Raw genomic sequence first — 13,527 nt, forward strand, 5'->3', positions numbered from 1 at the left:
ATTTCAAAATTTACTCAAAAAGTAAGGGATCAGTACAAATTCTGTAAGATCTTGTACAGTTTCTCTTTTCCAGATAAGCTAGTTCTGTTGGTTTTAAAAAAAGTATATTCTTTGTCCTTTTGGTGAAATGGAAGAATAGTCTATTGCCTTTTCATAGGAGAATATCTTCCTGTTTGAAAGTTATTGGACACCTGCTTTTTCAACAACATTTTTACCATTGCCTTCTGATAATGGTCTTATGCAGGTGGTACACTGATATATTTGCTTCTCCTTATTCCTTTCTTGGATTTTTGTTGTTCTGTTTTCTGTACTTTCTGACTACTGCTATGGATTAACTGCTGTTTTTGGTATTTGTCTTTCATTGCTACTGTGATTTCACAATTGTTTGATCATGAAAAAGAATCTTAGCAATGCAAGGTTTCATTTATATGTTTTTCCCAGGTTTTGGAATATTTGTCTTTTTGAATCAGAAAGTATGTGTGATGATAATTCATTACGAATGGTTATCATTTTCTAGGGAACAGTGATGATTCACTCTTCCTGTATCCCATTGTATACTGGATGTATATGGTCTGTGACAGGGACTGATGTAACTTACCCCAGAGGGAAGTTTTCTTGTTCTTTTGTTCAAAAAATTACTGTAGTAAAATATTAGCATGACTAAGTCTTCAAAAAATTCTAGCCCCTTTAATCTTTTCATCGCAATTCCAAAATAAAGTCCTTTTACTTTTCAGTCAGATAATTAGGAAATTCCACTTTTTATTTTGCAGTTTGATTTAGTGGTGTCCTACAAGATCTGTCAGTCTCTTCTTTTGGGCTTTGGTGACAACTACATTGAGCTGCTCATATTCTTATTAGCGTTATAGAGTGTTGCATATAATCTTCTACTCTGACAGTGATAATAAAATAAAAATCTTGTACAGTAATTTGCAAATGTAGGTCTCCTTTTATTCTTCATTTTAATCTATTTTTGTCAGGAAGAGGAAGTAGAAGAAAATAAGGGTAAAATGGAATCTGTAAAAAAAGACATGCAGCAACAAAGCAGAAAAATGGAAGAACTGAAAAATACTCTCCAGCTAACTGAAAAAAACCTTGAAGAAATCAAAGAAAAAATTCATCAAGTAGAAGAAATTGCTGGTCCAATTAAGGTGACAACTAGAAATACTGTATTTCTAATTCATTCCCTTTGTGGGGCAAGAGGAATGAGGTTAAAAGGGCGCAGGAGCAATAAGTATGATCTTTCCTGATACATTTAAGGTCTACCTATGAGAATGGAAATAGAGCATTCCATCTAGAGCATGTCAAGAAATAAACTTGGCAATATTTTGAAGATGATATTGATTAAGTGTAGTTGCTACAGTGTTTTATGTTTAAAGAGAGTTTGTTTCCAGGTATTTCTAGTCATGGGCTGAAACGGAAGGAAAAAAGTTTCCTTGACTTTCCCTTTTAGTGCATCACATTTGTTGTTTTGGCTTATTTGTTTCTGATAAGTCCTGGCTAAGAGCATTCATAACTGTTCAGTTTTCAAAATAGCATTTGAAGTTCTCTGTGAAATGGTTGTTCTATAAAGCTGCATAATCACAGAAGGTACCAATACATAGTTTTAATTATTCAAGACTACAGAAGACACCTGGAAATTGCAGAAAAGTAGTAAGGCTTAAGATAAACAGCAGAGTGATGACATGAAAGATTTGATACAGGCAAATGGAAGGCAATCTCATGTGCCAAGAAGAATGAATGGTTTGAAAATGGAAAATGGAAATAAGAGTCCGGCATGTTTACAGTAGAAGGATGTCTACTTGCAGAAGGATGGAATGAGGAAAAACTTAGGAAGATCACTATAGGAATTTCATCTCATATATGCCTCACTTAAATTGTATATTGCTATGTAGCCAGCCCAAATTAAAAAGGCAGGAGCAAACAAAAAGTGGAAGGAAACAGTTAAGGAAAACAACTGATAAATATGTTAGCTATAATGTATCTAATATGGAAATTCTAAAGATATGTTCTGTTTAGAAAGAACTGTGTAAGGAAAGAGAATAGATTTATTCAGATTATTAGAACATTATTGCTGGTTATTAAGACTACTAAACACAATAGGGAGAAACTTAAATTTCTGAAAGGATTTTAGATTAGATATACTGTTATGTGTTCTACAGTTGTTTAATGAACTGTTGACGTGGTAAGTTGTGGCTTTAGGGCAAGATTAGAAAAAGGTAAGAGCATCCATTATTTTTGGTGATGGCTGGTGATCATATTATAGGTATAACAAGACACTGAATTTTCACACAGAAATGCAGTTCTGGCTAATGTCACACGGGTATCAGAAGTTCTGGCTAGAATGTAGTGTAAAAAATATATGTAGTTTTTGGAGGGTTAGGAGAACGGATGTTTTTTTTCGAAGCTTAAAACATCCCCTCAAGATGATTCCTAAAAACATTGCAAGCATTTATTGTGTCCTCGTCAGAATTTAATATAGACTTTCTGATAAGTTGCAGTTAAAACTCCTGGACTTCAGAAGTCTTACTGAAAGCAAAATAAATTAGTGTTAAAACCAACATAATTACCTGTGATAAGTCAGTGAGCATTAGAGAGATGCTTAGGAATCTGCCCCAAGCAGCTCACATCTTGATTTATTCCAAACAGGATGTATTAAACCAAGCTGACTCAGAAGTGGAAAACAGTAAACGCCGTTTTCAGCACTATGAAGAAAAACAGAAAGAACACTTGGCTTGTGTAAAGAAACATAAAGAATTACTAGCTGCCAAAGAAAAAGAATTAGAGGTAGGTATGGGGTATTTTTTCTGTATTGGAGTCAGATGGTCATGATCCTGCTAATATTTAATAAATCATGCCACTTGTACAACATACAGACCATATTAATACACAGCTACACTGAGTATTCTCTCAGCTATGTCTTAAGCTGACTATCTAAATCAAGTAAAAGTAATTTTGTATAAATAAATCAAGGCCTCTTTTTGTCTGGCAGAGCACTCTCTTGACAGTTAAGTTTGAATTTATCCATCTAGGACTATTTCTTCTGTATTTTGCAATGAAAAGATTAAAATTACTTAACCTTAAAATTTGTGTTTTAAGTTAAATTGAATAACACTGTTCTGGTTTTTTGAATGCTAGTTTTTTCCTTGTACAGACCTTGTACCTGATCTTTTGAAGACTTACCTAATCAAGCATTATTAACTAACTCTTAAATAACATCCACAAAGACTTCTGTAAGGCTGTCCTATTCAAACATGGTGAATTTGGTCCTTATTTATCTGTATTAGCTGAATAACTGTGAACATATTAAACATCTCGGATACAGTTCTTAGCACTGAAATAACTACCTACCTATAAATGTTGTTAGTGACATTGTTAATGATAAACTAGGTCTGCTAAGTACACAAAGAATGATACAAAAACATTGCTTTTGCTTGGAGACCTTGTTTTTCCATAGCACAAAGTATTTGTTGTGAAGACTAAACAGATTTTTTAAAAAAATGTAACAATTGAGTTTCAAACATTACTTTAGGAAAAAACGGCACAAGCTAGGCAAATCTACTCGGAGCGCATAGAGGTCAGCAGAACTGTTAAGAGTCTTGATGCAGAAATGAATCGCTTGAGAGAAAGGATAAATTCAGAAAATGATCGCCATGGAAACAGAGAAGAAATAGTACAGTAAGTCATCTTTAATGTCTAAAGTAGTTCAGGTAAAATGGAAAAGATAGGGGAAAAAAATTTTCTTATTAACTTACAATGTGTTTACATATGCTTTTAGTACTTAAACCATGTACGAAGGTATGGAAGCATGCCATGCTGATTGCTCAGTCAACCAGTACTTAATAGGTTTAGGAGTGTTGAACTACTCTCTATGGATTTTAGACAGTGTCTGTACTATATATGTGAAGTTACCAATAACCAGATACTCACTTAGTGTTTAGAAGTATCCCAATTATGACTACATGGTGTGAACATAACTTTGTTGTTCTGTGATGCAGTGAGCATTAAGCATACTTCTGGTTTGAATAACTAATGCAGAAGTTAGGAAATGACTTGAGGTTTTGTCTGCAGCATATTTCAACTAATCATTCACCACTGATAGTCTTGAGCATGGGGAGTCCAGCCATTCATTCTCCTTGGTGTAAAAGTTTTCCTTCAAAAGAATTAAAAATAGAAGTAAAATTTAGGTTTTGACCACTTTTCATTCATGAACAGTGTCTTACTTGACTCATCAAGTGTTTGTAGCTTTAACATAGATCCTCACAAGAAGGTTTTTATTTAAATGTTTTGATTATTAAATTGATTTTCAGCATTTACAACAATAGCTCGGTTTTAATGTGTAATACATGTTTATCCTAGACTTTCTGTTAATTAAAACAGGCAATTTCATGATGCAAAGGAAAGATACGAGGATGCAAACAGTAAAGTAAAGAATTTAAAGAAATTTATTAGGCTGCTGGAAGAAATAATGACACAGAGGTTCAAAATATATCGGCAGTTCTTAAGGTGAGTTAATTTTACTGTAATTTCAGGTTTCAGATAAATGAACATGTAAATGTAAGTATGTGCCCATATTCCAGGGTGAAAATTATAGAGTAGATCCATGAGAATGAGATACCTTTAAGGCGGTATTCACAGCAATCTTTCTAACCTAATCTTGCTCCCAGATCCAATGCTGTCATGCCTGACAGTTTAGAGGTGGCCTGGACTGACAGCTGAAAAAAAGAACGTGATCAGTGGATTCTGTATTTTGATTCACACTGAAGGCCTCAACTATGCTGAGTTAATCCAAGGCAGTTTTGTTCCAGTGTTTCAGTGCTGGTTTTGGTCAGTAAAATATCAGCAACATCATCTGGACTGTCACTCATTTTCATCGAGTATGATTAGTGGTGCTGTGCTCACATAATTTCCTTGTGAGCAAAACACTTTTTCTCTGCCCTGTGTTGAAAAAATTTCAAGATCTTTATTTAGATTCTGCCATTTGACAGCTTTTCTCATGGAGTGTCCATACCAGGAGTGCACCTGTGATTTCTTGCTTCAGTCCCTTAGTATCCTATATCTATCAATGAAGGTGTTGTGGTGGCCTCCCTTCGAAAGGACTGATGGTCTGTTTTCCAGTGCAGTTCTTTGTTTAGCATTCGCTTCAGCAGAAATTGAGGGATATCAGTGTAGGCTCTGCTTTCCTACTTTTTGATCTGGGATTTGGTGGGAGTGACAGTATGATCCTGACAAATAGTAATGATCAAGAGAATCCCAGCCTTTGCAGGTGGAAGTATAGAAATAGTAGTGGGTAAGATTTACCTGCAGAATCTGGTGCTTGCCTTATGGTGCCCATATATGTCAAACTGAATCTTGTTCCTAGTGCCTAAATTTGAGTATGAATCCCACTTTGAGATGGCTTAAAGAACAATAGTTCTTTCTTGAAGGAACTGTGATGTATTGTCTGTTGGGGAATTATATGCTAGAACTGGGGTGGGAGGGGGGAGAAATCAACACTGTTTAATTCCTGGAGTCTAGCAGAGTCCACAAATTCTTTACTATCCTTACTGTGCAGTCCTAATACTTCATAGGAAAGAAGTGGAATGTGGTCATTTTCTCTTGAAGTTGTGGAAGAATGGTGTAAAAACCTTTCAGTCTATTGAAACAGACTTCTAGAAAATACAAAGGCTGCACATCTGGATTTCTTACCTTGTTACTTTGTGTCAGTGATTCTGTCCAATACATCCAGTATCGATGTCACCTGCTTGAGAGTAACTGATTTGGGAAGATGTTATTAATGGAGCAGGGCTTAATAGTTAAGATTATGGTGTGGAACTGTTGGTAAAAAACTTGTCACTTTTTCATGTTTTTTAAAACTTACTGGCCTAATATTTGTTTGATTTAACTGATTTAAGGCTCCTTTCTTTACGATGCAAACTCTACTTTGACCATTTGTTACGTATTCGAGCTTGCTCTGGAAAAATACTTTTTGATCACAAGAATGAGACACTGTCAATAACAGTAAGTTATTTTATATTACTTCAATTATTATAATATGTAATGATTTATTATTTTTTTAATATCAGCTTACTAGAACATGCATTGCTAAGGATAGAAGAAATTGTTCTCCCTTCTCTAAAACGTGATATGCTAAATTGTAGGATGTTGAAAACAAGCAAGAACAAAAACCATATTGCCATCTTATATGGGCAGGTTGTTAGATTACATAGAATAAATTTGGACTGTCATCCTGAGGATAAGAATTTACTAGTGAGTCATCCTAGTAAGTCTTTCAAAATTACTTGTTCCAATTTCATTCACAGGAAGTTTGCCTTTATTTGAGTGATTGTATAATGGCTCTAGTTGTTATTTAAACAACTTTTAATGGCTGAAAGCTTCAATATTATGTTTTTTCTGTGTATCTTTTAACATACCTCCCAAAAAGTTTTAGTCATGGGGGTATTTACTTTTGTTTCTGTGGGAGACTTCAGTCTTAGGAATTGAGGGGAAAAATGTGACAACATAAATACGTGTTGACACAGTCCTAATTAAACAGGTGAAGGATATGTATCTGAAGAACTCAAACTCAGTCCATAAAATGTCAAGTCATGACCAGAATACCTTTTTTAGATAGCTGATGTTTCAAGTTTCTCATGCAAGAGATCTATAGTTAGGGAAGGTAAATTGAAAAAAGGAAAAGAACTCTCACCCAAAAAACCCACCAGAAGACCTCACTCCAAAATAATTCTTATTTTCCTGCTTAACTTGTTAATGTAATTAACAGGAGAAGAAAATGATTAAGATTAAACTTAAAGGGGGAGTGCCACAAGGTGTCATCATAATCAATGGAACCAAAGGACTGTTCACAATGTTTCACATATTCTGTTAAAGAAACTGTTCCTCCTTTAAACTCTTGCTCTAAATCAATTACTTGCTTCTCTATTGTAGCTAGTAACCATTGGATTTTACTGTAATATAACTACACTGATTGACATTTATTAAGCATTGTTTAATCGCTATTAAAAATAGAGAATTGAATAAGAAGACACTGGCAGAGTCATTCAGTCTGTTCAATGTATTTTACTGCGATGGAGAATTGTTGCAGTGAATCCTGGAAATGTGTTATGAAATGGCTAGGAGCCATCCCATTCCAGAATGGCAGTGGCAGTGAAGTGCATAAAATTGTTCTCAGGTGACCTCTATCTGTTCATGTATAATGTGTTTGCCGTTAAAATTATGATTCTGTTAGTAAGTCTCCATCTCAGGTTTAAAAATTGCTCTAATATTTTTATTTCAAGGTTCAGCCTCGAGAAGAAGACAAAGCTGACCATAATGATGTGAGATCCTTATCAGGAGGTGAACGTTCCTTCTCAACAGTTTGTTTCATTCTTTCTCTGTGGTCCATTACTGAATCTCCTTTCAGATGCTTGGATGAATTTGATGTCTACATGGTATAGTTTAAATTTAAACTACATTTGCCATTTTGATTTGTATAAATTAGTGAAATAGTTGGGTTGTTATTTGTATTTGGTTAGATTGTAAAACACTATAGTTAACTGTAAATAATAATAAATAAACCCCACAAAACCAAAAACCAAATCCCCCAAAATAAAACGTGTTGGATCTTGTTCACTTTGCTTAGTGACTTTTGAAGCTTATTCTGTTTCTGAAGTTGGTACCCAGAACTATAAGCGTCTCTTGTTATTTTACATGCTTCAAGCTTAGTTCAGCACAAAAATCATAAAATACAACTTCTTATTAGTTCAGCATGCAGTTGTTACTGTGTTTGTCACAGGTTGCCTCTGCATATTGCTGTGGCAGTTCTGGGATTAGCATGTGCTTTGGCTTCTACCAATTTTAATATCAATGTGTTTTTTTCAGAGCATGTGTAGCAATTGAGTTCACTGTTGCTACTCAGAAATTTGTTTTATGCTTCACCTAGTAGCATCTTTCCAAAAGTGCAGAATAATGAACATAATTATGAACTAATGTCAGCTGAAACTGATAAACCTCATTGTTGTGTACAGCTTCCCTAGATAGGCAATTAACCAATTTTTTAGTATATTTCATTTTATTTCCTCCTTACTAATATGCAGTGTGGTATGGTTTGAGAAAATAATTAGTTCTGTGAGACAAATAGTTGATGCTGGATTATTTCATTTTGCTTTCAGTGTCCCTCCCCCATCAATGATTTTTTTTTTACTGGGATTCACAGACCTAGAGGGGGGGAAAAAAAGATAATATGCTTTGTATATAAAAAATTTCAAAAAGGAAAGTATGAATCTAAGGTGGTCAAGCAGTCATTTTTCAGATGATTTCCAAAGCTTAGGTCCTCTTTTACAAGTTAATTGTGCAGAAATTTATCCATCAGTCCAGAAGAGGGGGGATACTCAGAACCGTAGTCCCTGCAGAGAATTTCCATGTCATCTGTTCCATAAATAATTCCACACAATTTGTCTTTCTACTGCTGTGCTGGTAAATGGAACCTTACTGTCTCCAGGTTGTGTAGTTAACTTTTGGTGTAATCCTGGAGAGCAACCACAAGAGGACCCCATCAGCACGTTTGCAAAGGAGATGCTGAGTTTTGTGTGTAACAGTGTACAGAAGCACAGCTTTGTTTAACCCCTGCTAACAATAGCTTCCAGTTACACATCTTTTTCAGTAAGCCTAATGCATAAGGTTGTGTTCAAAATGGTAGTAATAATAATAATAATATTCATAATAAAAGCAAGTTACATAATATCTTAGGTTTCATGCAGCCCTTAAATCCTTTCAGGTAATTTTGAGGCAGAATTTTGTAGGAAACATTACTAAAATACAGTTCATCTCAGCATACCAATAAAGTAAGAAGTACTATGTGTATGTCAAAGCTGATAGAAGAACATTATGAGTAGGAGTGTGATTGTTTCCATAGAAGCTTTCTATTGTCCATGTATACTAAAAAGTAGACTTTAAGAATTTCCCAGACTGTAATTTGTAGCTTTTAGAATTTAACCCTAATGTTTCTCTAGTTTTTATTAGCCTTTTCTTTAGCTAAGCTTTACTGTACATGAATTAATTCTGGTAGGTTTTTCCATTAAGATATTTTCTAATGAATTTATTTGTAAGCACTTTTCCTAATTTGTACAATAATAGGCCAGTGAAGTACATGGTCAGTATCGCTACCTGATAAATCTTTTGTCTTTAGGACATGGTTAACAGAAGAATTGCAATGGATATGATTTTTAAGGTGGCTGACTCTCAGCATCATCGACAGTTCATTCTGCTCACCCCACAAAGTATGAGGTAATACTGTCATGTTTTATTTCCTGGTAGAATTACCAAGGAGGTTCTATTGCAAGGAGTTTTAACTTGAAAAAAGTAAATATGAGGAGAAAGAAATTTTGCTATTTGTAGCTGTAGAATATCGGCAACTAAGCAGTTTGTTGCTGAGGGTTCTGGGAATTTATTAGGTTTTTCACTCTTTCTTACATGTCTCTTAGTATGGTAGTTTAGTGGGACTTGAATCAGTTTATCTTAAGTAGAACAGCTTTTTGAAATGCTTATCATGTAAAGTAGGCTCCTGGTAGCTTTTGGCCCTGTATCTCCCTCCCCTCCCAAAATTAACAGAAGACACTGCATTTATTCCATTTTTCCTGTTAATACTACAGTACTTTCAAGATGCTTGTACTTGATTTTTTTTTTTAATATCACTGATCTAGAAATTGATAACTTACTCCCATTTTTCTTTTTTTGATCTAATAGCCCAAAATTCTTTAAAAACCTCCATATAAGTCCCTGGTAAAGCTATGGACAGCTTAAAGGGACAGTCACCGTCTAACCTTATGCAGCCAGCTCTTCTCCCTGTTAGCCAGGTGTAATTAGTGAAGCCTGCGGAGGATAATTAAGCAGTCCTCAAAATGAGGTTGATTTATTCTTAATTGTCTTCCCTTACTAAAATCTAGAAAAAGTAGAATAACGGTATTCTGTTGTTATTTAAGTGGAAGTGCTTTGTGGGGAATTTCTGAAAGTGTATTCATTAAACATAGGAATTTTCTGTATGGTTACTGTTTAAAAGTTTAATAATTCGAGTGCAGTTTGGTTTTGTTATATTTTGTTACATGTAGCATGTTCAGCAAACGTTTAATTTAACAAAAGTACGCAGTCACCTTCAGAAAAAGTACATTTAGGGTAATTGGTGGAGAAGCCTGTATAAATGTATGTTTAGTAACTTTGCTCATTCTTAAGTGTGATGTGATTATACAGTGTGTGCCACTTCAGAATCTGTAAGGCAAATATGAACTGTATTCAATCATGTTGTTTGGAGTTTCTCTTAAAAGTACCTTTTCTATAATGAAGGTAGTCTGTTAGAAATCACATGACTGAAATCAGTCATTGTCTTTACCTCAAGTTCTTACTGAAATCTGCTCCAGTATCAGTTCAGTGAAGCCACAACTTTACCCCGTGTTACTTTTTTTTTAAAACTGTCAAAGAAAAAAGATGGAGTTCTTTAAAGGAAAGTATGTAATCAAAAGAATCAAATAGAAATACTAAAATTTGTGGAGAAGCACTGTTTAAATGATGCATACTTTATTTTTAGTTGTTTGCCTACGGGTTCCCATATTCGAATCCTCCGAATGCAAGACCCTGAAAGAGGCCAAAGAACACTGAATTTCCAAAATAGGAATAACAAAGAGGAAGATGAATAAGTATCTCTGTGTATGAATATGGCATACTATTGAAGATAAAATACGTAATGATGTGTGTAAAGTTATTACTTCCTGATGCTGGATAAGAGGGTCTTTTGTTAAATACTCTCAGGAAGACGTTCCTGTATTTTTTAACTATTTTTTTTAAGAGTTACTGTGTGTGTACAGACCAAGAATAAGCACAGTTTTGAGATGAGAAAATCCTGAATGTTCAGTTGATATTTTTAACTACCAACTTGTAGAATTTTTTATCAGTTGCTCTGTTTTTCATTCTGGAAAAGATTAAATATATTTTGTATAACTATGGAGTAATATTTTAATAAACAGTGAGAACTGATACTTGTGGTAATGTTTCAGCGTCTCTACACACTTAAAATCATCGTTAAGTTAAAAATGTTGGTTTCTTCTAGCTCTATTTCTTAAACATGTGCTAATTAATATATGCAGTAAAACATGTGTTTCATTTTTTTCCAGGGGAACCACAGCAGCTAAACATGAAGGAGTTATTAGTACTTACAGTCTATACTTTCATAATTAGAGAAGTGAAAAATCTATTTGCAGTATATTCTCTGGGCAGGAAAAAAGTGTTTATTTCTTCCTAAAGAGTTTATAGGGAAGAGTTTAAATTTTTTTGGACGTGGGCTTACAAAACCTAGCAAAATGTGGCTTTATAAACTTAGATTCTTAATTCCAATAAACTAAGTTCTTGCACAGTCTGAGTTTGCAGATATAGACTCAGTCTGCAGATATTCATTATATTATAATAAACAAAAGTGATAGAAGTCCTTCCAACAAAGAGGAATGAAGTGGAATAAGAATTCTGGGAAATAATATGGTAACTTCTCTACAGCGTTGTAGGCCTGCATTTTGTTGGGTGTCCCTGTCCCTGCCCCTCTCCCCTCCCATGCTCCCCTGGGACTGTACCAGAGCAGTTAAAATAAACTTGCTTTAGTTAAATAATGCAAGCATTTATTGGGGATAAGAGAGAGAAAGAACCAGATTTTTCAAACTGCCCAGAATTAACTTTTTTCTCTCTTCTGTTCTCCTTTTTTCAGGAACTTGAAATTGTTGGGAGCTCTTCAAAAATAATCACTTAGAGCTCAGCCATTAGACATACCTTTTTTTTTTTTGATGTTATGGGGATACAAAAGCCATTGAGACTATTTGGAGAACAGTTCTGCAGTTTCTGCAGTTACTTACCAAATAGAAGTTCCTCAATAAAACCTCACTTGACTTTGTGGCCAATTTTGGTTTTAGCTGCTGCATGGTATTTTGTGTTCTTTAATGTTTAGTTTTTATTCAAGGATGTATTGAACTTGTAGGTATCTGTAAAATATGGAAGCTAGATAAGTATTGAAGGAAAATACACTGAGAAAGCTATTTGCAGTTCTAGTGCATTCTAACTGTAGGAATTAAGTCTTTTAAATGCTTCAGATGTTTACTTTTGAAAGCCCAGGGTAATGGGCCAACAGACTCATAGCAGCAGCCTTGAGAAGGTTACTTACAAAAACAGGGCCAGGCTTTTTGTTGAAGTGCATAGCAGAAGACAGACAGACAGCAGTCATACACTGAAGTGGGGAGGTTCTGGCTGGATAAACGGGGAGGGGGGGACTGTTCATGATGAAGATACGATGCAGTTGAACATGTTGTCCTGACAGGCTGTAGAATCCTGTGAACTCCTGTCCTTGGAGGCTTGTTGGGGTCTGAATAGACTGTTGTACCTCCTTCAAGCAGGTAGTTGGACAAGAGACCTCTGGAGGTCCCTATCAAACTAAACAATTCCATAATCCTGTGATTTGATGCAATCTGTATGAAAGATACTTACAACTTCAGGATTACGTGAAAATAATGGGGGGGTGGAGGGGAACCATACCAAGTGCGTACTTGGCAAAACTTGTCAAACTCAAGCCCAGTTCGTTTGTACTGGGAGTCCTCGATACTACATAGTCATGACCCACGTGTTTAATTTGACTTGATTTTATGATGAAACTAGAAACTGTTTCAGATCCTTTTATAGTATGGAATGATAGAATGGCATAGAGTTATTTCCTCCTGATTTCCTTCAGCACTCAAAAAATAAAGAGTGCGGAGGCAGGAGAGAGAAAAGCATTTATCCTCATTAGTACTTCTGTAGTGAATTGTGTGGAGAAAAGAGCCTAAGGAAAATTATCGCATTCCTACTGAGCTAACACTTCAACTTTCTCCCAAGTTTTCTATAGACTTACTTGAAATATTGGAGCTGTTGGCAACAATTTTGGTCTTTGGTTCAGATCAACGTATTGTATTTATTCTAATCTACCACTGTACTTGATGAAAATGTGTGCCTGACTGTATAATTATTGTAAGTAACTGTTTTCATGGTAGAGGATTAACTCTGAATAAACAATTATTGAAGCACTTGCTTGGATGCACTTATTTTTGCAGTGATCCTACTAAGGTCTCAAAACCATCTTATTCTTGGTACTTTAAATACAGAATTTACTATACCAGCTACCTAGAGAGAGAATGCAGTGCTGATGTTATGTTTTGTGACTGTGTTTGAGTTGGCCATTTTGGATGGCAATGTGGTTGCTTAATGCTGCATTAAAGTAAATGGAGCCTGTCCAGCTACATAAATTCGAGGTGCAGGGAAATGTAGAATGAGGTACTGCTTCTCTACTAAGTATATGTAAACCAAAGAGGCATAAATTCCCAGGAATATTAAACATCCTTTCTACAACTAGCAATTTAAGCCTAAGTGGAAACAATGGACATATATATCATTCTCAGAAGTACGTAACATTTTCAGAATGTGTTTTAAGTTACAGCCAAGCATACAAAGTATACCACCACCTAATTTGCTAAGACTATATCTGTGCAGTCT

General features: G+C 35.0%; 1 protein-coding gene across 4 annotated transcripts in view; it reads left to right on the forward strand.

The window, feature by feature from the left end:
• The window catches only part of SMC6 (structural maintenance of chromosomes 6), a 41,128-nt gene extending 28,067 nt beyond the window's left edge, over nt 1–13,061 (forward strand). For all 4 annotated transcript variants that reach the window (XM_074861523.1, XM_074861522.1, XM_074861521.1 and 1 more), the window contains exons 21-28: nt 978–1,148; nt 2,647–2,784; nt 3,530–3,675; nt 4,378–4,503; nt 5,892–5,997; nt 7,275–7,427; nt 9,164–9,261; nt 10,556–13,061. In XM_074861523.1, the coding sequence (XP_074717624.1) occupies nt 978–1,148; nt 2,647–2,784; nt 3,530–3,675; nt 4,378–4,503; nt 5,892–5,997; nt 7,275–7,427; nt 9,164–9,261; nt 10,556–10,664 (1,047 nt within the window). In that variant the 3' untranslated portion in view covers nt 10,665–13,061. The remainder of the gene's footprint in view (nt 1–977; nt 1,149–2,646; nt 2,785–3,529; nt 3,676–4,377; nt 4,504–5,891; nt 5,998–7,274; nt 7,428–9,163; nt 9,262–10,555) is intronic.
• Nucleotides 13,062–13,527: the final 466 nt, after the last annotated feature.

The sequence above is a fragment of the Strix uralensis genome, chromosome 3, assembly GCF_047716275.1.
Source record: "Strix uralensis isolate ZFMK-TIS-50842 chromosome 3, bStrUra1, whole genome shotgun sequence".
Lineage (NCBI taxonomy): Eukaryota > Metazoa > Chordata > Aves > Strigiformes > Strigidae > Strix > Strix uralensis.